Raw genomic sequence first — 27410 nt, 5'->3', positions numbered from 1 at the left:
CTTCCCCAAAGCATTGGTATATGATTCTAAACCTTTTTCTTTCGATTTCCCTTTGCATTTCATCAATCTTCATCCAAAAATTTAAGGTTTTTATGGTAGAAATTGGGAATTTGGGTAGAGTTAGGACTTTTTGAATAATTGGAATTTAGACCTCGTTTTGGGGTCGGATTTTGAAACTAATTGCATATTCGGGCTCGTGGGTGAATGAGTGATCGGGTTTTGGTCCGAACCTCGAGTTTTGACCAAGCGAACCCGGGTCAATTTTTGACTTTTTGGGAAAATGATAGAAAACCTATAATTAAGCATTGGGTATGAATTCTTTAGCATTTATTGATGTTGTTAAATTAATTTGGGTTAGATACAAGTAAATTGGAGGCAAATTCTAAAGGAAAAACGGTGTTTGAGGCTTGAGTTGGCCATGGAAGTTCGAGGTAAGTGTTTGTTCTAACCTTAGCTTGAGGGAATATGTGTTGTGCCTTATTTGCTATGTGCTAGTGTAGTGTACGACGTATAGGTATGGTGACAAGTATCTATACGTTGGTGTCAAGCATGCCCGTGGGTCTTAAATTGTGATCGTTATGTTTCTTAATAAGTACTACGAATGCCTAAATTGGTGATTTTCCATGTTGAGCAAGGTTTATGATTATCTTCGTGGTATTTGGTTATTGTTGAGCATTGGCTCTAGTTGAGGTTCAATTGTGAAGTTGATTAGTGGTACAAGTTTGGTTATAGCTGATTCCCTTGCCGGGACGTATTTAGTTTTTATTTTTGACTCCCTTGTCGGGATGTATTTATACTTGTTGTTGATTCCCTTGCCGGGATATTGTTGTTGCTATTGTTTGGGTAAGGAAAGAGTGATAAATCATGAAGGGTTATGCCATGCACATTCATATTTATGCATATGGTGAGTAAAGAGTGATAAAGCACGAAGGGTGATGCCTTGTATATTTTCATTGATATTAATGCATATGGTGAGAAAGAGAGATTAGGCACGAAGGGTGATGTCGTGCACATTTCTAATATTTATATGGTGAGGAAGAGAGATAAAGCACGAAGGGTGATGCCGTGCACATTTTTATTATTTGATTGCATTTGTGAAGATTGAAAGTAAAAGCACGAAGGGTGATGTCGTGTGTTTATTGCTTGTTTGTTATGGTTTCTTGTTATTGTCGGTTCAGGTACCTTAATTACTTTATTCCGTTATCACTGTGATTTTTCATATTGGTATTTCCCCATATCATATTACCCTTCCCCTGTTACTTTTGAATTGCTTCTATTACTGTTATTCTGCTAGGTACTGTTTAACTGCAGGTTATGTAATTGTTGTGTCCTAGCCTCGTCACTACTTCGCCGAGGTTAGGCTCGACACTTACCAGCACATGAGGTCGGTTGTGCTGATACTACACTCTACGCTCTTTTGTGCAAATCTCGGTACTGGAGCATACAGACCTTAGCTAGGGGTTGCTGCCTTCACTCCATCGGAGACTCGAGGTAGTCCTGCAGGCGTCCGCATGCCTTGGTGTCCCCATCCTAGCTAGCTTTTTTTTGTTCTTTCTATTTCAGAGACAGACATTTCTTGTTCAGACCCTATTTGTAGTTTATCTTAGATAGTCCGTGAGATTGTGACACCAGTTCTGGGTGGTTTATGTTTATGGATTCGCATTGGTACTAGCTTAAATTGTTAAATTTCTTTCTTCCGCATTATTATTTTCCGCTGTTTATAATATGTTGATTAAAAATTGTTAAGAGGGTAAATTAATCGAAATAGTTGGCTTGCCTAGTTTTCACTAGTAGGTGTCATCACGACTCCCGATGGTGGAAATCCGGGTCGTGACTATATTCGAATTTCTGAAGTTTCATTTGAAAGATAGAAGAACTTCATATTTGATTTCTAAAATTGCATCTAAGAGATTGAACTACTTTATATTTGAACGGGTACACTTCCCAAAATTTTGTGCAATAAGATAACTTCAATGATGGCCCCAAAAGTGGATGTATATGAAAATGCTGTATTGATTATGTCAATTGTCAAGTTTCAACCATAAGTCGTTCCCTGTTATAGGAATTTATATAATTAAGATAATGTGCTCATAGGTAACAACAACAACAACAACAACAACGACCCAGTATAATCCCACAAATGGGGTCTGGGGAGGGTAATATGTACGCAGACCTTACCCCTATCCCGAAGGGTAGAGAGACTGTTTCCAGGAGACCCTCGGCTCAAAAAAAAAAGCAACAGGAGACGATATATTAGTACCATAAAAATGCATAGTAAAATAACAGCTTTATAAGAGATATGAAATACAGAATACGAAATACGAAATAGATGGCTGGTATAATAAAAACTAGTAGGTAAAGCCCTGCATCAATAGACGACCAATGACATTCTTAGTCTAACTCCTAACTGGCTAGTCTCACTCTATTGTGCTGTAGAAATATTCACAACTTTCCCCTAACCTACAACCTTAATGCTCGACCTCCATAATTCCCTGTCAAGGGCCATGTTCTGAAAATTATATTACAATGTTGAAACTAATCCTAATGTTTAGATACCAGAGAGCAATATTTTACAAGACGGGGGCGTAAGGCGAGGCATTTTTCCTCTGACGAGGCAAGACGTAAGCCCTAAGACATGGGGTGTAAGTCCTATGATCTTTAAATTTTACTAATTTTAAGAATTTTAAGATAGTATAAAATAAAAAAATAATTATAAAAATTACATTAAAATCACTAAATTATAACAAATAATTTATTTAAAATATTTATAAATGATAATTCAACTATGAATAATACAAAAAGTATGACATATATCATAATATGCAAATTAGCTGCAACATTGTTACAACTCAAACATCAAAAGTAATATATTTAGTACGAAATCTTACATGTATCTCTTAAGGAGTAATGGATCTTGAAAGAATTTGGATATTATAATTTATTTAAAATACTCTTTTTATTTAATATGCTTTCTATTTGAAAGAGAATTTATATAAAAATATAATTCACAATTTAAATATGATTCTCTAGCATCATTTACTTTTGAGTTTCAACAAGTTAATAAAGTGACACATAATTTATCATACAATAACATGATAAATAATTATTTGTAAATAGTTACTAGCTAATACTGAGATATTAAATTAATAAGTATTGTATCTCATAAACGTGAAAAAATAATATTTAGAAAAACAATTATGGACTATTATACACTAAAGACATAACAAAAGTTAATAAATAAATACCTTTTAAATGAAAGATTTATTAAAAATTAACTATCATAGCAGTCTTAGTGGATAATGTGTAATAATTTTTATTTTAATTATGACATAAAATACTCTCAACTTAATGATTTATGATTAAAAAAAAGTAATTTTGAATAGTCAATGATTTATTAAGAAATTTTGAGGATTTAAAAGGTTAGTTACATACAATTGCGTAAAGTTCTATTAGGCGAGTCCAGTACGCTGGGCGTTGGGCGTGTCCGAGGCATAAGCCCCGATGACCAAGGCATAAGTTTCGCGGAATTAAGCCCCACACATAAGTCCAATGACGTTTTACAAGTGCTCCGACACAGGGCGAGCCCCGGGCGAATCTCAGTTCTACCTTTTAAAACAGAGCCGGAGAGTATATTGTAGTTGTTCTTAATTGTGATAGGACGACAAATTTCGCTTTAATGGGAAATTCCCAATTTTGTAAAACAAAAACAAATACAAGTACTAGTAATCAAATCTAACTAACAATATTGATCATACTATTTCCATCCATAGTAGAACCATGAATTGGGTGAAGGGCCAAATAATTCTGTAACTCCTTACGAGGGGACATCGAGAAAAATTGAACGAGAGAGTTAAAATTTGTCTTTATTGAAAAATCGAGAAAAAAAATCCTTTCATAAGAAGTAAGAAAAAACCTATCATATTACTAAAAACTTAGAGAAAAAGGCATAAGTACCGTCATGACATATAACCGAATTTCTAATTATACATTTTATTTTTGCTTGGGATATTACCCCTCCGTACTATTTTAGAGAATAAATTATTTGTATCTCAAAAGCTTACGTGGCAGAGTATGTGTACTACACTCTCCTTGTGAGAGTGAGAAGCAAAAATTATAATTGTATTTTCTAGAATAAATTATTTTCTTATTTTTTGGAATAAATAAATAATTCTTACTTTTTTTCCTTTGTTTTTTTCTTTTATTTCTTTTCTTTTCTTCTCTATTTCATGTCTTCACCATCCCGTCGAACAACATTACTTGCCAGCGGATTTTTCTCATCTTTCTTCTTCTTTTTATCATGCTAATCTTCTTTCTCTTTCTTTCACACACAATCACATTTCAAAAAGATTTATTCATATGCAAAGCAACACACACTTAGATTGGGGAAAAAACTATCATCGAAAAGTTTTCTTCATGTTGGAGTGGAGTCATTGGAAATTTTAACCAAAAAAAACTTTCTTCTAACCCAGCAGATATAAATATACTCATATCACTCACCTTTTAATTATAACAATAGTTGTTTTACGCCACCCATAATTACCGGTCAGATTCACCATCAAAAACCCCTCTATCACAATAGCCATTTAAAGGTAGCCTAGTGTTAGACCTCCAACAATTGAGCTTGACCGGACAACAAGAGTGTTGTCATGAGGCAGCAAGAGTGTTGCAAAGCTTGGTGCATGAGCAGCACCAATGTCAAAAATGGGAAACGGGCAAGTGATGGCCAAGGTTTTGATGGAGGCGAGGCAGCTTGGCAAGAGCTTGACAATGAGTTGCGGGCTAAGGATGACACTTAATCATGGCAAAGGCATCAAGGCATGAGGCAGTGATGCCAAGACAAGGCAAAAACGGATGGGCAAAGGCAAGCAAATGTGCAACGGAAAGGCAGTGCGCGGGCAGACTTGTCATGCCATTGAGTTGCGGCAAACGGGCCAAGTTCGTGGGCGATGGCAAGGCAAATTGCGGCACAATGCAGCTGGATACAATGGCATTGGCGCCTGGTCCAAGCCATGACACGAAATTGGGCAGCAAGTCTTGGATTGACAAAGTCAAAGGCGGTTATCGGCACATGCTGTGCACATGGGCAGCAGTTGAGTTTTGTCCAAAAAGCTGGCAGGAGTTAGCACGTTTTTTAGGGCCATGATCTCATTGTCTTTAGCATGATTTACATGATCCTAGTAGTTGGGGGTGTCAACTACACTAAGCTAAAGTAGTGGGCTGACTAAGCAAGTGCCTAAGCCTAAATATAGGCAACTATTGTATAAATGGGGCTGGTTCATATATTATAAATGGACAGCACTTTTTCCTTTTTGGGACAAGAGTGAAAAACGTGTAGAGTGCATGTTTGAGTTAGGAAGGAGTCCTAAAACCTGTTTTCAAGAGTGAAAACAACCTAAGGCTAAGAGTAGTCTTGTGAGGGTCAAGAGTGATCTTCATTTTGTACGCGGATGTACTTTGAGCTTTGAGTTTTCTTTGTATTCTCGAGTTAAATACAAAGTTGGGAAAGAGTTTCCTGTGTATTGTGCCTTTTGTTCACTTTAATTTTCTGTCCCTTCATTCGACTTTCCGTTGTCTAAAATCAATATCTACTTACTACGTTGAAAGTTGCCTAAATAATCTAAGTCCAAAGTTGCAGAATTTTGGCCGAGTGTTGGAACAGGCTGAAGTCAAGTCGAGACTTGGCTGCCGCGCATGCTGTTTTTGTGGAGCATAAAACACCTCTGTGACAACTGGTATCAGAGCAGAGCAGGTTCGTGACGGAGACACGACGAGCTGTGGCAGATTTCGTGGTCTTGTTCGAGAACATGACTGGTGGTAACAATGAACTGCGAGAAAGGATAACGAAACTGGAAGCATTGGTGGGAAATGTTCCTGATGGTGAAAAATTTCAGACCCTTATGACAAGGCTTGCCTACCTTGAGGCAGAATTGGCAAGGCTAAGTCAAGAGAATGCGGATCTGAGGACTGAGACAGTGGTGCTACGACGTGTTGTGGGCGAGGATGCTCCTCAACGTGGTGCTGAATGTCTCAAGGTGAGAATTCCTGAACCTAAGGCATTTGGTGGTGCAAGGAGTGCACGTGAGTTGGAGAATTTTCTTTGGGATATGGAGCAGTACTTTCATGTTATTCGTATGCAAGATGAGATGGAGAAAGTAACCTTGACTAGCATGTATTTGAGTGAAGATGCTAAGTTATGGTGGCGCACTCGTGTGGCTGAAGATGAAAGTTTGGGTAGACCAAAGATTGAGTCGTGGGAGCGGCTTAAAAAGGAATTGAAGGATCAGTTCCTTCCTAGTAATACATCTTGGATTGCTAGGGACAAACTGAAAAAGTTGAAACACAACGGATCAGTTAGAGCATATGTGAAAGAGTTCACATCTTTGATGCTGAGCATCAGCAACATGTCGGAAGAAGACAAGTTGCACAACTTCATGAGTGGGCTGCAACAGTGGGCACAACTCGAGTTGCGAAGGCAGAATATTCAAAACCTCGCAAGTGTTGTGGCTGCGACTGATGCATTGGGCGATTTTCACTTGAGTGATGAGACTTCTACTTCAAAGTCCAAAGACGGAAAGAAGGACAAGGCAAAGGAGTGGAAGAAATGTGAAAATGACAATGCAAATGAAGACAAGGGGAAGGGAAAGCAGGAAGCTGGAACTTCAAAGAGCAAGGAGAAGGGCAGCAAATTCAGTGGTTGTTTCCTTTGTGATGGACCACATCGAGCGAGGGACTGTCTGAACAAGGCAGTGTTAAATGCCATGACTGCCGCGGAGAAGATGGCTGCATTGGAGGCGCTGGACAGTGACAAACAAACTGTTGGTGTCAATGCAATTGTAGCTGAAGAGAAACGAGGTCAAGGTGCGTTGATTGTCAACCCCTTAGGACTCTTACATTGAGTTGACCTCGACGAGGACGTCGAGTTTCAAAGAGTGTGGGTGGTTTGTTAGACCTCCAACAATTGAGCTCGACCGGACAACAAGAGTGTTGTCATGAGGCAGCAAGAGTGTTGCAAAGCTTGGTGCATGAGCAGCACCAATGTCAAAAATGGGAAACGGGCAAGTGATGGCCAAGGCTTTGACGGAGGCGAGGCAGCTTGGCAAGAGCTTGACAATGAGTTGCGGGCTAAGGATGGCACTTAATCATGGCAAAGGCATCAAAGCATGAGGCAGTGATGCCAAGACAAGGCAAAAACGGATGGGCAAAGGCAAGCAAATATGCAACGGAAAGGCAGTGCGCGGGCAGACTTGTCATGCCATTGAGTTGCGGCAAATGGGCCAAGTTCGTGGGCGATGGAAAGGCAAATTGCGGCACAATGCAGCTGGATACAATGGCATTGGCGCCTGGTCCAAGCCATGGCACGAAATTGGGCAGCAAGTCTTGGATTGAAAAAGTCAAAGGCGGTTATCGGCACATGCTGTGCACATGGGCAGCAGTTGAGTCTTGTCCAAAAAGCTGGCAGGAGTTAGCACGTTTTTGAGGGCCATGATCTCATTGTCTTTAGCATGATTTACATGATCCTAGTAGTTGGGGGTGTCAACTACACTAAGCTAAAGTAGTGGGCTGACTAAGCAAGTGCCTAAGCCTAAATATAGACAACTATTGTATAAATGGGGCTGGTTCATATATTATAAATGGACAGCACCCTTTCCTTTTTGGGACAAGAGTGAAAAACGTGTAGAGTGCATGTTTGAGTTAGGAAGGAGTCCTAAAACCTGTTTTCAAGAGTGAAAACAACCTAAGGCTAAGAGTAGTCTTGTGAGGGTCAAGAGTGATCTTCATTTTGTACGCGGATGTACTTTGAGCTTTGAGTTTTCTTTGTATTCTCGAGTTAAATACAAAGTTGGGAAAGAGTTTCCTGTATATTGTGCCTTTTGTTCACTTTAATTTTCTGTCCCTTCATTCGATTTTCCGTTGTCTAAAATCAGTATCTACTTACTACGTTGAAAGCTGCCTAAATAATCTAAGTCCAAAGTTGCAGAATTTTGGCCGAGTGTTGGAACAGGCTGAAGTCAAGTCGAGACTTGGTTGCCGCGTAGGGTGTTTTTGTGGAGCATAAAACACCCCTGTGACACCTAGCATAGCAGTAGAAGAAAAAAAAAGATAGATTAGTGGCTAATTGAAGAAGAGAAAAGAGAGAACAAAATTAAAAAAAAATGAAAAAAGAAAGAAAATCAAGAATCTATATTAGAGGGTGGTAACAAGAAAAAATACAGAAACAAGAACAATTTGATGAATTCTAATTTGTAAAATTGGTGGAGAATATTAAGGTTTAAAATTATTCTTTTGTCCGTGGGATCTGAAATTGGGTTTAATGGTGGAAAGGTAATAAAAGTGTAGAAGAACAAGAAGATGGGAATTAAGTGAAAAATAAAATTTAAGTGAAAATTGCATGTGTCAAGCGCATGTTATTCCCTTCTCTTCGTAGGATTAGTTATGACATTTTAGGGAAAAATCATTCTACTTCTAAATAGTTCAGGGGGTTATAAGGATCCCAGTAATAATAAAGTGTATAATTGAAAATCTAGATTTAGGTCGTGACATACTTATGACTTTTCCCAAAAACTTATGGTAAAAATAGATACTGATTTTAGTGATTCGTTTTTCCATTAGTATTGTTGGTCAATAATTGTTTAAACGGAAAAAGTTAAATATATCGTTGTACTATTTAAAATAGTTTAAGTATACCCTGTTTGAGTATTGGTTCAATTATAGCCCTACTATTATACAATTGGTATTAATTGGTCCCTAATTTAGACGGAAGAACACGTGACAAGCTCAAAATCAAATAACCCATCCTGAATTTTAATACTCAAAAATTCACCAGGTAATTACCCGACCCATTACCCTCTAAAATCTGTTTATTTTTCGTTTATGAATTTTTTTCTTTTACATTTCTTTTCATGTTTTTTTTTTTTCGACCTTCTCTTTCTTCTTCATCAAAACACTTGGCATGGCTGCCACCTCCTTCATCCCAATTCCACATTAAACAAACAAGCAAACAAAATAGACTAACTAGACTCAGATATTTCACAAATAAATTGACCAACAAATGGAAATCAGTAATTACTTTTTAAATTTTCAGCACACAAATTCAGCTTCAAACAAAAGTTTCAGCAGCAACCCAATTTCGAAAACAAATTTCAATTTTGGTTTCAGAATTTTCAGTAATAACATTAGTCACCCACTTACTTTTAAGTATAAAATTTTTTAGCACCCTGCACGCCCGCCTTCAAAACTTCATTGTTATTCAATAATGGTGGACTACAAAGTTCACCACTAATTGCTTCTGAAAATCAGTAGCTCATTTTTATTATAAAACTCAATACTCATAGCTTCACAATAATTAGACTTTCAAGCAATAGTCCAATTTAGATTTCAACATTTCTCAGATTCAAAATGAAGCTCCAATGTCGACATTTAGCTCAACTCCTTCCACGGATTCAACCACAAAAGAAAGGATTGAACTGGTTTCTAATTTCTTTTCATTCCTTGAAACCATCCACGGCACAACAAACCCTAAAAGAAGATGAAGGGGAAACGAAAAAACAATCAATTTGTCATCAACAACAATGAAACTTTTTCTGTACAAATCAGCGTAGAGATCTCTAAAGACCTTCCCGGGTTGATCTGTGGTTTTCAGAAAAATATTCTTCACAGATTTTATTTTTTTTGGGTATTAAAATGGGTCGGATAAATAAGGGGTAGGTTTTTAGGTGTTAAAATTAGGGGTAAGTTATTTGATGGGAAGCTTGCCACGTGTTACTCCGTCTAAATTAAGCCAAAATTAGTGCCAATTGTATAACGGTAGGGCTATAATCGAACTAATACTCAAACGAAGGATATATTTAAACTGTACTAAAAAGTACAAGGATATATTTGACCCTTTTCAATTGTTTAAACCACTTTTTAATTGCAGGTTACATTTATTTTATTTATCCTAATAATAGTTAACTCTTAAGACCGTTTGGACATATAAATTTTTTGACTTTTTTTGAAATTATTGTTTGGCCATAAAAATTTCAATTTTCACTTTAAGGTAAATTTTGGAATTTTTCAAAAATTTGAAAAACTTTAAAAAGCTATTTTTCAAAATTTTCACTCAGATCACTCACCAAAATTTAAAAACAATCCAAAATTATATTTATGTCCAAACACAACTCTAATTTTCAAATACCATTTTCATTTAATTTTTTTTTTTTGGAATTTTACAATTCTTATGTCCAAACGCCCACTAAGTCTTATGCCTAAAATCACCAATAAGTCATCATTCTTTTTATGTCTATGTAATTCGAAAAAATTGATAATTTCGAAATTGATTAAGTATATATTATGTTCGATGTGGCTTGATTTAATAATATTTAAAAGTTATGTTTGTGGTTGTCTAATTTGTAAGTAAAAACTATTATAAACCCGAATCCCCTATCTCGTAAAAAGTTTCATGGGACGTCCTATTGGGTCACCCACATTTAATTTATACCTAATTTAAAAAAATAAAAATTAATTGACACTAGTTTTTAGGTATGTTCACATACATACACTTTTCTCTTCTTCGTTGTATTCATGTCCCACGTATCAAAGAGCCTTTTGGTTTCTTCTTCATGGATGCAAAACACTATTGCAAGTTGTGCTTAGGGTTTCTTCTTCTTCTTCTTGCAAAGTGAGTTTGTTAGATTTGTGATTATTTTACAGTTTGATCATTGGAGTTTGTTATTTATGACATTTTAAAGTTATGTTTCAAATTTGAGCTCGTTTGGAGTAGATTTGAGCGTTGAATCGTGGGTTAAATTGTTGAATTTTGACTAACAAATTTATGTTTTAGAACTTAAGATTCGAAATCTGGAGTTGCATTGAAAATATTGAACTGTACTTAAGATTTGAATTTTTTTGAAGATACATTTAAAAGATAGAAAAACTTAGTGCTTTCTCTGTTTCAAATTAGATGAGGTTTTTAGTTTGTTCCAAAATAAATTTGCATATTTTAAAATTTGGAAAATAATTCAATTTTAAATTCTTCATTTTACTTATTTTACCCTTAATGAGAAATTTTTATAACTATACAAATGTCATGACCCACAAATCTTTTACTCCTTAAGCTTTTAAGACTACAAGTTTCAAAACTCTTTTTTTTCTTAAACTTCGTGCCGAGTTAAACTACCTCATCTAAATTGAAACTGAGGGAGTATTTGATTTCTGAAGTTGTATTGAAGAAATTGAACTATTAAAGATTTCAACTTTTGAAGTTACATTTGAAAGATATAAGAACTTAAAATTTAATTTTTAAAGTTGCATTTAAAAAATATGGTAGGTAAACTTTGTAAATTTTTATCCAAACCGAGTATAACTTTAACGGCTGATTTGCCCACCTACCCCATATCTCACATGCACTTTATACTTCCTCTTACTTACAATCATGTGAAAGCAAAATGTACAGCACCAATAGGCATTAAAAGGACAGATAATAGCCTATCCACAGCTCAGAATGACTGCATTTTACCGGAAAATTGTCCCCAATTACATACCCTACACATTCTATTGTCCATCTTTTTCAAGCAAGCACTACAAAAAGTTTTAAAAAGACTCTTCTTGGAATAATATTGGCTGACTAATCCAGCAGAAATTAACCTACAAATATAAAATTCTCTTCCAAAATAAATAATAACAACTGAAAATCTAACTCTCTAACCTTTTGGCCATTCACCAAATAACCTAACCGTACTTTGAATATTCAGCTACCAACTAATCATACTAGTACTGTGATAGTATTATATTCCGATTTTCACTATACTTATGGCTTTCAAGATTCTGACATGTGCCAGCTAGTTACAGAACAACAATATAAATGTGAATAAATTCCATTAAATCTTTGCCAAACATGCGTGTTATAGTTGATTACTGCTAATTCTTTTTCCTTTTCCCACTTTATTCCTGTTTACAGTACAACTAAAAATCTTTCATTGAATATAAAACGTTATAAAAAATAAGACTTTTTCATCAGCTAACAAATATTTATTTATTTTACTATTTTCCCGATAGTATTTCCTTTATACATTACAATTAAGTCTTTGATCTAATGAAAAACAATAAAAATCAAGATTTTTTAATTCGCTTTAAAAAATATCCTCCATAACCAAACAAAAGAGTGAAGTTTCTTTTTATACTATAAACCACACGCCAATCCTTTTTTCCCTTCCCTCCAAAAGGTTTTCTTTCCTAGGAGTTCTCACACATAATTAGTGGTGATTTTCATCTCCTTTCTTTAGTTAAATTCCAAGTTCGACGTAGTCTTTTTCAATCACATAAGAGGAAAAAAAGTTCCTTTGTTGGTTATTTAATGTTTGACACCTGTATGGTAGTTGAGGATTCCTCTTCTTGAATTGTCAAAAGAATTTCCCAGATTCTAATCTTTTCAGCTAAAAAAAATCTTTTGTCTTGTGGGATTTCCCCCCTTCTTTTTATAACTTAATTATGGTTTGTAGTCTTTCTCTTGTTTTCTACAGATAATAACTTGGGCAAGTATTCTGTGAGTTTCCTCTAGTTATTATTTTTACAGCAAACGTTCTAGGCGTGATGTTGACTGTTTGGTTGTGTTTTTTTTTTTTTTTTTTGCAGAATACACATTAGCTTTTCAATTTTCAGGCTTAACCTTGGTGAATTCTTCAGTTTGTAGCATCAAGTTTTGATTTTTCCTTGTGGGGTTGCTGAATTTTGGTGTATGAAAGTGTAGTCATTCTGGGTTACTGAAATTTTGCTGTTTCTAGGCAGATTTTGATGCACAGGATTGGTTATTTTATAGTGTGGTTGCTGTAATTTTGCTGGTTATCAGCAAATTTTGATCTTTGTTACTGAATTTAGAGTTATTCTTGTTTTGGACTAAAATTGTTGGCGCAGTTTGCAATTTTGGAACCCTAGGTGAGTAAGTCTGGTGAATTTCAGTGGAGTTCATCAGATGAAATGGATAGTAATGGGAATGGCTCTACTAAAACCTATAAAAACTTAGAGGATGGGGTTGAAAGTACTGGTCAGAGTTTGGACTGGACCAGTGATGTTGGTTCGTTGGATAAAAAGTCGCTTGATAAACAGTTGAGCATAAGTAGTTTGGAAGTGCCTAGTAATGCTGATGAACGGTCTGATGCTGTTTTCTCCGATGAATTAGATGGCCGGAGGACAAGTACTTCACCACTTGTGGGCATTAGGTCTTCGGATGAGCATTCTGACGAGTGTTTGACTCCAGAAGTGAAATATCAGAGAACTCATCCGCTACAGCCTTCTAGTGCCCCACCTCGACTTCGGGGAGGTTAGTGCTTTGCAGCTTTCTAACCTTTTATTTGTTTATATACCCTAATGCTTGAGAAAACCTGCAATCAAAATTCTTCTTGCTTGTGCATTTAGCTTAGTGTTCTATTGGACTAATAAGCTTAGAATAGGAGTCCCAGTCCTTGGCAAATGTCATTGGCAAGGATGTAAATGAAAAAGGAGAAGGGTAGTCTTGCGTGTAAGTACAACAATGAATTGAGGCGAACCCTCAGATGACCTATCCAAGATTAGATGGAATGACGATAGAAGTTCTGCTTCCTCTCTATATTGCGGATAAACCCTGCAACACTGACTTGGCCAGCTCTATGATCAAAATTACCGTCTTATAGCCTGTTTCGCCAAGCTGCAAAAATCATTTGAGAAGTGCTTTTTTTCAAAAGTGCTTTTCTCAAAAGTACTTTTGGCGAGAATGCAGTGTGTGTTTGGCTAATTAGTTTGAAAAGCACTTCTGAGCAGCAATTAGTGTTTGGCCAAGCTTTAAAAAACTGCTTCTAAGTGTATTTTTCTCAAAAGTGCTTCTCAAAAAAGTGCTTTTGGAGAGAAGCTACTTTTTCTGCTTCTCCAAAACTGCTTCTGCTTCTCCTCAAAAACACTTTTTTTCCTTCCAGAAGCTTGGCCAAACACCTCAAATTGAGGCCAAAAGTGCTTTTGGCCAAAAAAAGCACTTTTGGCCAAAAATAAGCTTGGCCAAACAGGCTATTAATATTCCCCAGTACAGAGCTTATGCTTCACTGCGAGTTAAGGTTCTCCAGAGAAAAAGTTTTCTGTCAAATTTTCTGCAAATGTTTCTATGTTTAATCTTATCTTTATTCTTCATTAGTTTTCCTCCAAACTTTCAGAATGTTTTTAATAGAACTGTGCCTCGTTTTGCAACTCTCTTCCTAAAAGGAGGGTTCGTTGACCTTCATCTCAAGGTCAAATTATGCCCTTTGTCATTGTTATCTGTCTCATGAAATCCTTGAGTTATACATCTCTGTACAGCTATCTGTTGAAAATCTAGCTTCCTTATTATCTGCCTTCTGCTTGTTGATTGTGTTGAAGTTACTTTAAGGGTCATATATTCCATGAAGAGGCTGAACTCTAGAGTTTCATAACCTAAATTACATTCATCGGCATCGTTGGTCCAAATGTCTTTGGACCAGGAATTCTGCCCAGTGCTCTATATTGACAAGTTTTACCCCTACCATAAAAGATATTAGTGAACTCCCAAAAATTAACACGGAAATAGAACTTCCTATCGAAAGGAAATGAGCAGTATGCAAAGAAAATAAATGCGTCAAAGAAATTTATAACAAATTTGACAAACGAAAGATGTCGAACTAAGCTACTAAAAGATGGAACCATGATTAAAACCAATGTTTGGACAAGCAATTGTAAACAAGAAAAATATCTAACATCCAAAAGCCTCCAGAGTACTAGCTCTACCTTCTCCTTCTCCATACAAGAGGGTAAATCAGGCTGCTTTTTAACTAGTTCACAGTTTCTTTTGTGCTTCCCTAAAGGCCAAGGTACACTGTAGATTTTCTAGTATTTTTCTTTCCCAGTTCCCACATCATCTCCACTTTCCTCCCTCCAAACTAAAAGCTATCTCCTGTAGCACATTTGGGGTATTCTGCCAGTATGCTGTAGCGCTGACAATGTTTTCATGTCTAGAGTGGCGAAATGCTCTTGAAATGAAACTTCAGAACCTCTGAGTATTATTTGGTAATTAGCAATATTGATTGGGTCATCTATAAGGCTATAAGCAGTTGTAACAAACCTAGTGAACTAGCTGCAAATGATTTTTTGTTTTTTTCTTTTCCTTACTGGATTTAAGTCATTTATATCTCTGTTGATGGGGATAAAGCTGACAGTTATGGTTTACTGGTTTAGATGTTTTCCCTTCTCATACACCAGACATTTGCATTTTTGTTCTACTTGTAGGTTTGGAGTATTGCATTACTGCACCTGTGACTACTCGCAGAAATCTTTTCCTTGAAGGCCAGGATATGGCATTTTCAAGATCTATGACTGAGAGGAGATTGGATAGACTTTCTGAACGTGAGAAGGTAAGTTTTGCAAAGTTAGAATGTCTCCAGCTTTGCAGCGCCTATGCTCTGGTAACCAATTGTGTAGTGATTTCCCTGTGAGATTCTTTAATAATCTGAAACTATATCTGGGTTAATGTATTAGCAAGGGTACAACATGTAAGAGTTGATAGCATTTCTTGTCTTGATTATGATATGCATGTCAATGTTTTAGAAGTTGTTGCGACTTGTTAGAGTTTAATTTTTTGTCCTTTACGCTGATGTTAGCTTGATTTTCTTATAGGATTGTAACTTGAAGCGTGAAAAGCTTCTTTAGTGTTAGAGAGCGATAAGGAGTAGAGAAAGTTGATCCTTACCAAAAAGGAGTAGAAAAGGCTCATATTGGAAGTGAAAAAGGAGTAATTGACACTGCTTGTTATCTAAGTAAATAGTGTTTAGCTAAACCAGTAAAACTTAAAAGAATCCTAGAAAGTTGAGAATTATGGTCTCAAATGATGCTTAGACAATATGAAGCTTTCAATTGTATTGACCAAGTTCTTATTTAGACTTACTGATACAACTTTGCTTCGACCATTTAGATTTTGAGCTAGTTTCTTCCTTTTTAACTGATGGAGTCGATATGTATGTTGCCGGGCCCTGGTGAGTTAAATTGCAATTTAACAAGTGGCTGAAAGAAAAACTACCATCTTTAATAAAGACAAATTTTTGTGCTCACAATCACACACATTCGTCCTGATTTCACTTCCGTATATGAAAAATTAGCAACCAATTGAAGGGCTAAGAATTCTTACTATCTGTCTGTCTGATGGAGGCACAGGACTGCCCCTCTGTGGCCTCAAAAGGAGGCACCACGAGAAACCTACATAATTATGTGGTCCTTTTTTACTTGATGCATTTGGAAAATGATATGCTTTCCCATTTTCTTGCCATTCCATTGCTGAATCTTGTTATTCATTTACATTTTTCTCATATTTGCTTCTGTTCTTAATGCCAACAGCAAAAGCTCATTGTGGAGCTGGTAAGGATACAAAGAGATGGAACAGTGGAGGTTGACCTTACTAAGAGTACACCTGTAGCTTCTGAATTGTTGGAACTACAATCCTTTGAAGGAATCATTCCTACTGTAGACAGGATTATCACGGATTTTAATAAGTCAGTTCCGAAGTTGAAAATTGCGGTGCTTGTTGTTGGAACCAGGGGAGATGTTCAACCATTTTTGGCCATGGCCAAGAGACTTCAGGCATGTTGGGAGTGCTAGTTCACCATGTTTATAACTGTAGCTCTCATATATGTGTGATGTCTTTTGCTTCTTGACCAACTATACTTGCGTTTATGATTATATCACTGCATTCTATGGTTTTCAGCATTCTTTCCAGAAATACCCAAGTGATCCTGCAGTGCCCTAATATTCGCTTTTCTTGAGTGACAGTTTGTTGGGGTGGTCTCTTAGATGGACTGTACTATTTTTCTAGACTTAGTTTCTCCACTTTTCCGTTCTCTTTAGTCTCAGAATGTTAAAATTGATTAAGGTGGAGGGCTGTAAGTAACAGGATGGGCTTACCTTGGACGTGGGCAATAACCAATTGACATTTCATTCCATTGTATATATGGAAATAGTTTTTAGAATTTAGAGTTAAACTTGGACCTAAATGGATGAAGCAAATACTAAAAACACAGGTCACTTTGGCCTTGAAATTAATATGTGCTAGGAAAATTCTCTGCTTGCATGTTCAGTCTTTTTCAATGGCATGAGAGTTGATAACTTTTCCTAATTGACTAGTAAGACATTCTAAATATGCTCTTTCCAGTAGCCTAATGGTCAATGAAGTGGGAGAGGAATCATGAGGTCTCAGGTTTAAATTCCAGCGCGAAGGCAAAATCCACTAGGTAATTTTTTCCCATCTGCCTAAACTCTTTGTGGGCTAACAGAGGCGGAGTCAAGATTTGAAACTTATGAGTTCGAGATTACTAGGCTCTAAATTAATAATCTGTACATATTCAATGAATCTTAAGACAAATACATGGTTTGGACCATAGCTGCTGGGTTCGGCCTAACTTGTAGGTTCTACTCTCTCTCCTCCCCTGTGGGCAGAGTTACCCAGCATCGGCACTTGGTAGGTAGCAGATACCCCGATAGAATAGTTGAGGTGCGTGCAAGCTGGCCCAAACATCACTATCATATTATATATATATGGATAGATAGATATATAGATGTATGCTCCTTCAAGTATTGATACCTTCAGATTTAATTTTTTTTCCGTGTAAGGTTGGATTAGCTTTATTTCTTTGTGTTGGCCTCTTTTGGGGCACGATGATTTCCTTGTTTACTATTTAATGTTCTCGTCACTTTTGTGGTTAAATTTTGAATTTCTAATGAAATAATTGAAATATTTCAAGTATAAATTTTGCATTTCCATATTTCTGGTAGTTTTATGTACGTTTCTTTCACTCTCATTGGTGTAGAATTTTGTTGAATTTGCACTTTAATAGCATCGTATTTTGGTAGGGAAATTGTTCGTTCGTTGAGTTAATTATTTGTTCAGTTTCTGATTAGTTCTATGTATTGCCAGGCGTTTGGTCATCGTGTCAGGCTGGCAACTCATTCTAACTTCCGCGATTTTGTAAAATCAGCAGGCGTAGAATTCTACCCATTGGGTGGTGATCCTCGGATATTGGCAGGATGTAAGAGGTCTTTGGCATGCTTCTTTGTTTTTATCTTTCTTGTTTTTGCCTATTTTATGTGTACTTTGCTATGGGTATGTATTAGGCATGGGTGTGCAAGTATCTGGTTTCGGTAAGCGTAGTTTTCTGCAAATTTTTGGTGTGTTTCAAAGAATCCGCATAAAGTTCTCACACCTGTTTCACACACATCTTACTCAAGTACGTTAAGTTAAACGAAGGACTCAATGTAGCATAGGTTTGGGCCACCTATGCCGGTGGTAATATTTCATGACAACTAGGATGGGTAAATTGATTCTTCAGAGCTTTCTCCGTGCTAGGGATATTAAGAGCGCTTCTTGTCCTTGCTATCCAATTAAGAAGATGGACTTTGGGAATAATTTGACCTCCAAAGCTAACTTATGAGGTTAGGATTGACCAAGATTGTGTAAGGAGAGACTACATCCTATACTTCCAACTAATGTAGGACACTTTAACCCACTCCGTCCCCCTCGCATCCTGGCACGCCGGGCACTAGACGAAGCATGGATAACATAATTAACATAGCGCCTATATTAGGTAGCACAACAATAATGACGGGTCTAGCTCCGATACCAAGTTAAGAAGATGGACCTTAGCTGAATCTCAAAAGTTATTGGCTCATGAGGTGAGGGTTTTCCAAGACTATAAAGAGGCTATAGCCACACTTCCAACTAATGTGGAACACTTTAACATATCATATGATCAATCGTGGTTATATCAAGCTTCTTTTTTTTTCTGTTAACCACCCCCTCCCCCTCCGGTACACTTTCCTTTTTAGTCTGTCCCAAAAAGAATATTACCTTTTTGTATCTAGAAATAATTTAACTCAAAATTTCCATTCTACCCTTAATGAGACTATTTATAGCCACACAAATGTCTAATGTTATGTTTTAGACTACAAATTTCTAAAGTCTTCCTTTCTTTCTTAAACCCCGTGCCTATTAAAATGGTGCCACATAAATTAGGATGGAGGGAGTATTTATTTAATGCGCAGCTGGGAAATTTCGCTTAAAATTTTGGGAACTTTTCAACATAAGTAACAGTCAAAGTTTGTATTGGAATCTAATATGAAGTAAGTGCGCTCCTTCACATACTTGTACAAGTAGAAGAGAACTTTGGAACTTTGTGACATGGTAATATAGAGTTCCTGTTTGCTGTTAAAATCAATTAATGTGGACTAAGTTTTCTATTTTCTGTTGAATTGCAGATATGGCCAGGAACAAAGGTCTCATTCCTTCTGCGCCAGGAGAGATATCTGTACAACGAAAACAGATAAAAGCTATAATTGAATCTCTTCTTCCGGCTTGCACTGAGCCAGATACCGAAACTGGTGAACCTTTCAGGGCACAAGCAATTATCGCAAATCCTCCGGCATATGGTGAGTTTGGAAAGACTCTCTGCACTAACCACTCAGTTCGCCTATCTGATATCTGGAAATCTAATTCACATGTGGTCCGTGATTTATCACATGGAATTGTAGTATCATTGGACATTCTTTGAAAAATATATTTCTCTGAGGGTCTTTTTTTTTTTTTTTTTTTTTTGGGGTGGGGGGTGGGGGAATCATTTTCATTCAGACATTTGATTCGAAAATCTGCCATCATAGGCAACATATGTTTGACCAAATTAGAGCAATGTATCAATCAGTAACTGCGGTACATTTCTCCCAACAGAATAATTTAAGTGGAGGAGTGAATGCAACCTGACTGTAAGGATAGGAGCTACTATGTCGAGGGATGAAGTCTCTTAGTTATGTTATGGAACTTATATTAGACGAGGTTAACATGAAGTCGACAAACATGAAACTAAACAAACATATTAGTGTATATGAAAGACAGGATGAGCATTGTAACCTCCGGACACAAGGAATCTCAAAGATAACTTTGAATCATACTCAGGTTAGAATTGTTGAAGTATCTTTGACCGAAGAACTCTGTTTATTTACCACTAGTTTAATCTCATTTGACACTTCTAATGTGGTGAACTAAAAGCTATCTGGATTTGACCCTGTGAGGAGCTCATTCTGAACAATACTCCACTACCCTAGGGTGAGTCTGACAGTTCAGATATTACATATTTAATTGCACTGCCTTAACATTGCTCCTCCCCTTCTCTCCAGTCAGAGGAGTGTACGCTCTTGTCTGTAGATTGACTTCTTGTCATCTCTAGATATTGACTTATGTCAAAGAAGTTGTGTTATTTGCCTATAAAGAAAAGTCCAACTGGTGCTTGTGCTTTCTGTATCAAATTCATTAGCGTTGTTAAACTGCTTCTAACAAATAGAGTCCTTCCAAACTAAGAAAGTTGGTAATCTCCTTTGAGTGATCCCAAAAGATGGTTATGCCATGCAACGTTAATCTGGGAAAAGTCATCAGCTGAACCTCAGGAAGTGTGAGTATTGATGATTTCATATACATTTGCTCAACTTTGGTAAGTTGCATATTGGTTTGGGAGGAGGTTATTCTTATGTTATTTTTATTATTTAATAATTACAGCACAAGGAGTTCACAAAGGCCATTCTTTTGGAAATCATAAAAAGTGAAGAGCTTAGGAGGAAGAAGACTTAATCTTGAGCTTATGCTCTATAAATAAATGTCAAATAAACTATAAACTGCTTGATTGGTTTTCCTCAATGGTCCACAAAATAATATTCATTTTGGTGCTTTCCTGGACTTTATAAACTCCCTCTGTCATAGTTAGTTCTAGTCCTTCATCACTGTACAGATTTCAGCAACCTCTTGGTGCTATTTTTGTTAGTAAATTTTACTTATCAAAATAAATTCAACAAAATGGTATTTAGGTCCAAGTCAACTTATAACCATTGTTTTGCTTTTCTGGAACACCCTTTATGACAGGACATGCACACGTCGCTGAAGCTCTTGGGGTACCCCTCCACATCTTCTTCACAATGCCCTGGACGTAAGTTCTAATTTAGGTTTTCTTCATTATATCGGATATTTCGTTTGACAATTTGACAAGTGGATGTAACTGCACTTACTGTAGTGGTCTACGTGCAACCTTGTAAAGTCCATTCCTCTTATAAATCATTGATGAAACAAAGTACCGCTATTTGATTTCTATGTATTTTAACTTCCTCTTTGAGAAAACCCCAATTCATTGTAGGTAGATATTCTGCACTATGTGACTGTTCTCTGGATTTGATGTTGAATAGACCATTCTAAGGTAGTGTTTGATACCTTTCTTGGCCTTTTGGCTAAGATCAGGTGTAGTATGTGTTCATATCAGCTGAATCTCTGATATGTGTTCCATTGACCCACATGATATCAGCCATTCTAAGGTGGCGTTTGGTTCAAATAATTGGAAAACAGGCTCGACAAAATTATTTCAAGTTACTCAAACAGACTCCACCAAAGAAAAGTACGAGTTTTTGCAAAAACTCATACTTTCCTTTGGTGGAGTTTCTGTGGGAACACTGTTCTTGCAAAAACTCAAAACTTTTCTTTGGTGGAGTTTCTGTGGGAACACTGTTCTTGCAAAAACTCAAACTTTTCTTTAGTGGAGCTGTGATGAAACACAGTTTTTGCAAAAACTGTTTTTCAATTTTTTGAACCAAACACCACTTAGAAGTTTGTGAGAGTAAAAAGATTAGGTGCAAGTTCCCAATGTTGTTCTGAAATGGGAGGCTTTATAGACCAGTTGGAAGAGCTGTTTTGCACATAGAATGTAATGTGAATCCGTTGCTGAGTTCAATGTCATTCTTCATCAAATTCTCCCATTTGTTCGTTTGTATTAAGCTTGACCTTAATATTTTTGATATGATACCTCTTAACACTCTGTTAATAGACAGTCCAACTTATGAATTTCCTCACCCGTTGGCTCGTGTACCTCAAGCTGCTGGGTATTGGGTATGTTATCAATTTCATCTTCTGAAAAATGTTCTGCCATTAATGCTTCTGAGTCCTGTCAAAATCCTATATTTTTTTTCTTTCCGGTTCAGCTATCTTACATAGTTGTGGATTTGCTAATCTGGTGGGGCATAAGAAGTTACATCAATGAGTTCAGGAAAAAGAAGCTGAATCTTCCTCCTATAGCCTACTTCAGTACGTATCATGGATCAATTTCTCACTTCCCAACTGGCTACATCTGGAGTCCCCATGTTGTGCCAAAACCTAAAGGTACATATCATCTCCTCGTTTGTGTCTGGATGCTGGTTTTCTTTGTATTGTTCTTTTTCACTTTTCTTTTATTTGCTTGGCACCCTCTGATCATTTCTGCTATTTTACTTCCTGGATTTTTGTATCCGCTTGTGTGCATTCATTCTCTGTTGCAAATGCCTGATAATTTTGTTTGTTGATTGGTGCATGAATTCGATAGCGATCATGTGGTAGGTGTCCTAACCAGATAGCTGATAGTCAAGAGTACCGCAGAGCAAGTGATTTACCAAGTAGCTGTTTAATAAAGTTAAATATGACGCCTGGAGCTGTGTATTCTATTCTACAGAATAATTCAAGTCATTGTATTTTAATTATTGAAAGTATCAGGTTACACTGTCTCAAGGTTTTCATTGTGATTTTATTCTCTTTCATGGATAGATCGGAAACTAGAAGCGACTTGACAGATAGGAAATTAAATGAAACGCAGTGACTTATATATGTCTGTGTTTTTGTTATTTATATATTATGAATTAAAATTAATTTTACTTAATAATAGAGTTTTGTTTTAAAGTATTTATTTGTGTGTACCTGTATATATTATTAATTATCGTTTATTTTTTGAATATTTCATCAGGTAGGCTGCTAATGATTTTAATAGATTCTTTAGGAATTGTTAAATGACATTTAGTGTTTGATGAGATCCAGCAATATCAAGTGTATATCACTTAAAAATTTTGAAGCATTGATGTGGCACTTAATTATTGAGTAATCTTCTCATCCCGTTGTTAAACATGGTTAATATCTAATCACTTCATACGTTCAAGTTTAAGTGCTGAATCGGGTTAGTAAACAGCCTCTATATTTCAAGTACATTTCCTTCAACATTGTCTCCTAGAGGACCAGTTGATATAGCACTTTAAACCGTTTTCAGATGTCATCAATCTGAGTCCAGATCAATATGGATGGTCCTCAGTTTCTTGTGGAATATAGGGGCTCTCCAATTTAGAAAAAAAGTACTTTTATGCTAGTCTATCTTCTTGCGTGCGTCCTGGATTCATGAAAAGCTCTCTTCTGCCTTTTCATGTTCTACTTCAGCCATTGGTCTTAGCAGTAATGTCTGCTCATATTGTCAATCTACTTGACTTGTCATAAAATGTATTGATGAAATTTCATTAATTTGCAGATTGGGGCCCTTTGGTTGATGTAGTTGGCTATTGCTTCCTAAACCTTGGGAGTAATTACCAACCTCCAGAAGAGTTTATCAAGTGGATCCAAAACGGGTCTAAACCCGTATATATTGGGTTTGGGAGCATGGTAAGTTTTTCTAACATAACTTCAAAAATTCCTCTGTCGAATTATCAGACAATCCTTTAATCCCACTCTTGCGACATATTCCCCAGTCGTTTTCCTTGTATAATATAGAAATAACTTATTCTAGGTTTCTAGGTGGAATACTTAGTTTTCCACTGGCAGTTGCGTGAGAGTATTAGTTTAATTGATCCAATTTATACGTGATAAACTTACATCAATAGTGGATGTGCACCAGCTTCTGTCTATCTGACTGTATTTTTGTCTAATCAACTTTAATTGTTAAAGTATGTAGAATGTGTAAGATATTTGGTATTCGTGTCAATTAAAAGTTATGCAATCTGGTAATATGACTAACGCTTTAGTCTCATACTTCATTTTTGTTTCTGCTATGTCCTACTTTCTGATTCCTTTTTTTTCTGTTTGAAGCCTCTTGAGGATTCCCCAAAAACTACAGATATAATTTTGGAGGCACTGAAGAATACCAGGCAGAGGGGAATCATTGACCGAGGTTGGGGAGATCTCGGTACTTGTAAGTTCTCTCTTTCTTGCATTTTTTGTTCATTTTATTGCGTTCTGCACGTTTCTGACTAACCTTGAAATTGATCATATCTAGGTTGAAGATAAAGCTAAATCTTCAAAGAAAAAAGATGTGAGGGGATGGTCTGTTAAATAAAATTCTCCATATCTAAGCCATTTAACTGGCATAACAAATCTCCCTTAGCTTTCCCGTTCTCCCCAACCCCTAATGCACAACCCAAAAACATATTCCAAGGCCAATTACTTACACAACAAAGAGAGATAAAGTTCAGGGCCTAGGATGGTGGTATGGATTTGGGCTGGGGTTACGATAACATAAAACATTAAGCGGATAGACCAGGAGTATGTGTATTTTCATATTATATTACTGAATGGATGTCACTTACTGAGGTGAACTGTTGTATTAAATATAAAAATGTCCGTTGTTCCATTCATTTGTAATGGATTGCATGTGGAAATGTTCTAACATTGAGAAACATCGTCTCTTCTTATTTTTCTTTTGTTTGATCTGATGTTACAGTTCAAGCGATTCCTGAAAATGTTTTCCTTCTCGCGGAGTGCCCTCATGATTGGCTTTTTTCTCAATGTTCAGCTGTGGTGAGTACTTTGCTTGACAATATATGAGCTACCTATGGAGATGGGATAAAACTTATGATAAACTGATGTTCAACCCTTGGTTATAAGGGATTCTACGCACACTTTTTTTTTTTTTTTTGATGAAATAATTGGCTTCATTGATGTCATCAAGAAGATGCTAAATATTATAAGAAGCAGAAGCATAGAAGCTTCAAAAAAAAAAAAAAAGATCACCTGTTAGCTTACTACATATATGCTAACTTAGATACAAAGAGATAACAAAGTTCACAAATGTTTCGGGGGAATCTACAGGGGAAATATTTGCCCAGCTAAATAAAAACAAAAGGCATTTAGCTTTTAGGGTGTGGTTAGGAGTTGAAAGTCCATCAAAGCATCTTCTATTTCTTTCATTCCATATGCTCCAACAAATACAAGCAGGTATCATTTTCCAGAAATGCCTCCTTCATGTTGTGAGGCATAACCCAGCTAATACCAAAAACAGAGCAAAACATGCTCCAAATATCTGCTGCAACTCTACAATGTAGGAATAGGTGGTTGTTGGTTTCTGCATTAACAAGGTTCTCCTGAGTCAAACATGCCTCATAAAGTGCAGTCCAGCTGAAGCAGATGACCTTGGGTGGTAGTCTGGTTCTCCATATTAATTTCCATGGCCAAAGATCAGTAATTCCATTTCTAGTCTGATTCTACACACACTTGTATAACTGACATTTTTATCTCCAGTCTTTTCGATGTCTGGATTGTGATGATAAAAGTGACAAATACAATTTCTGATGTGCTCGTGGTAAATACCTGCTTGCAGGTTCATCACGGCGGTGCTGGAACCACAGCAACAGGACTACGTGCTGGGGTGATAATCTTTCTCAATCTCATATCAGTAGTAGCATTATAAATGGTTGACCTAAATATCGGCATAGATGTCCATCAGATTTGCTCGATAGTTTGCTCTCTAAGTTATATTTGAAAGACCAGATAGTCTTATGCCATGTTTGCAATTTTTAAATCCACAGTGTCCAACAACTATAGTACCATTCTTTGGTGATCAATTCTTTTGGGGCGAAAGAATTTATCAGAAGGGACTGGGACCTGCTCCTATTCCTATATCACAGCTTAGTGTGGAAGGACTCTCTGATGCTATAACTTTTATGCTCCAGCCTGATGTAAGAACCTTTGCATTTCCATATCTAATTGCGTACTCCAAAACTACTACTTTCTGCAACTGATCACTGCAGAGCAAAGTGCATGCCGATGCATACTTTCATCTGCTCACTGATAAAAATTGCATATACAGGTGAAATCCCGAGCAATGGAACTAGCTGTATTATTAGAGAACGAAGATGGCGTTGCAGGTGCAGTTGATGCTTTCCACCGGCATTTGCCTCCAGAAATGCCATTGCCAACCCCACCTTCTGAGCAAAGCGATGGTCCAAATCCGTTACAGTGGCTTTTCACGAGGATAGGAAGAATCTGTTGCCTGCCTTGTGGTTCTTAATTGAGAGACTGCACCATAGAGTAGTATAGTTTAAGCTATTTCATTTTATTTATTAATTTGTTGTATGGTTTCAGCATATCATTCATTTTATTTAGGGGTCTTATCTAGGTCTGAAAAGAAATAAAGCAAATTACGTGGTAGAGCTTTATATGTTTATATATAGGTTTTTCATTGTGATTCCTGTCAATAACACCATGCCTGGGGAATGTACTCTTTCTCCTTTTCCCCCTTTTTGGGGGTATAGGTAGAAAAATCGTTGGTTGGTGATTGGTATGTGTATATACTATAACTTAAGTTTATTTTAATGGTTTATTTCCAGTGTTGATCATTAATGTGGTAATTTATTAGGTGGAATGTCGATAAGAAGCCAAGAAATAATAATCAACGTGGAGTGTAAGTCAATACTGTGAAAGAGAAGTAAGACAGTCCTTTTCTTGACTTGGCTGGTCTGCGTTATCCTTTATCTTTAACCTATACCCATATTTTTAAAATTATTTAACTTATACCCTAATTTTTACAACTTCAGCGCCTCCTTCTTCCTGCTACTTGTGCGCTCCTTTCTTCCTCCTTTCTTTTCTACTCTTTATACTCTTCATTGTTTGTAATTTGTAGTATATTTTATTGGTGATTTGCTCATAGTGACTGCCATTTTTGTTGAAACAGCGTTTTAGAACTTTTCTTCATCTATTTATAATTCATTGTCTGTATTTATTATATTTGCAATGAATTCAGATTGATCCAGGAATGAAATATCAAATAGCAAGCTGATTGCGGCTTTATTGATGCAATTCTTACACTAAGGTTTGAAAGTTGAACTATTATGCTGAAGCTTTGAAACTTCAGCTAGTACGACTGTAGGACAAAAATTTCAGCTTATTTAGTGCTGAAATTTTTACAAATGAACTAAATAACTTTAACATCTTTTGCTGAAGTTTTTGAAGCTTTACGACAAAACTAATGAATTCAGGACAAAACTTCAACTTATTTGGTGCTGAAGTTTTTACAAATGAACTAAATAACTTCAGCATCTTCTGCTGAAGTTTTTGAAAAAGTTTTACGACAAAACTATTGAATCCAGGGCAAAACTTCAGCTAAAACATGCTGAAGTTAGCAAATAGAGAACAAAACTTCAGCTAGTAGAATGCTTAAGTTCAGCAATTATAAACGTCAGACCCGTCTACTAAAATGCTTAAGTTTGCGTGATTGCCTTTGTTACTTTAGGCCAGTATGCCTGAAGTTTACGCAAAAAGTGGGTACGTTTATAATTTTTTTGCAAAGCGGGTATAAGTTAAAATGTGACCCAAAAAGCAAGTATAGATG

At 36.4% G+C, this 27410-nt stretch overlaps 1 protein-coding gene and 1 pseudogene across 3 annotated transcripts; both read left to right on the top strand.

Moving 5' to 3' along the window:
• The first annotated feature begins 12109 nt into the window (after window positions 1-12109).
• Window positions 12110-26402, top strand: LOC107815204 (sterol 3-beta-glucosyltransferase UGT80B1). 3 transcript variants are annotated; one of them, XM_016640733.2, is made up of 15 exons: window positions 12110-12236; window positions 12610-13294; window positions 15238-15362; window positions 16339-16581; window positions 17912-18023; window positions 19249-19419; window positions 20897-20960; window positions 21850-21907; window positions 22000-22177; window positions 23340-23470; window positions 23894-23996; window positions 24525-24601; window positions 25401-25448; window positions 25609-25758; window positions 25890-26402. In XM_016640733.2, the coding sequence occupies exons 2-15, from the start codon at window positions 12952-12954 to the stop codon at window positions 26088-26090; spliced, it is 2004 nt and encodes a 667-aa protein (XP_016496219.1). In that variant the 5' UTR covers window positions 12110-12236; window positions 12610-12951; the 3' UTR covers window positions 26091-26402. The 3 variants fall into 3 exon arrangements, with proteins under 3 accessions (XP_016496219.1, XP_016496226.1, XP_016496233.1); XM_016640740.2 differs by having other exon boundaries at window positions 12157-12520; XM_016640747.2 differs by lacking the exon at window positions 12110-12236 and adding an exon at window positions 12291-12509.
• Window positions 21235-21338, top strand: LOC142171298 (U2 spliceosomal RNA; annotated as a pseudogene).
• Window positions 26403-27410: the final 1008 nt, after the last annotated feature.

Source organism: Nicotiana tabacum, chromosome 16 (genome assembly GCF_000715075.1).
Source record: "Nicotiana tabacum cultivar K326 chromosome 16, ASM71507v2, whole genome shotgun sequence".
Taxonomy (NCBI): Eukaryota; Viridiplantae; Streptophyta; class Magnoliopsida; order Solanales; family Solanaceae; genus Nicotiana; species Nicotiana tabacum.
This window is presented reverse-complemented; position numbering and strand designations above follow the sequence as displayed.

Coding starts and splice junctions, on each gene's coding strand:
- LOC107815204 (XM_016640733.2), top strand. CDS start 12,952: ATGGATAGTAATGGGAATGGCTCTACTAAAACCTATAAAAACTTAGAG. Junction 13,295..15,237: donor CCCACCTCGACTTCGGGGAG/GTTAGTGCTTTG, acceptor TTCTACTTGTAG/GTTTGGAGTATTGCATTACT. Junction 24,602..25,400: donor TTTCTCAATGTTCAGCTGTG/GTGAGTACTTTG, acceptor ACCTGCTTGCAG/GTTCATCACGGCGGTGCTGG.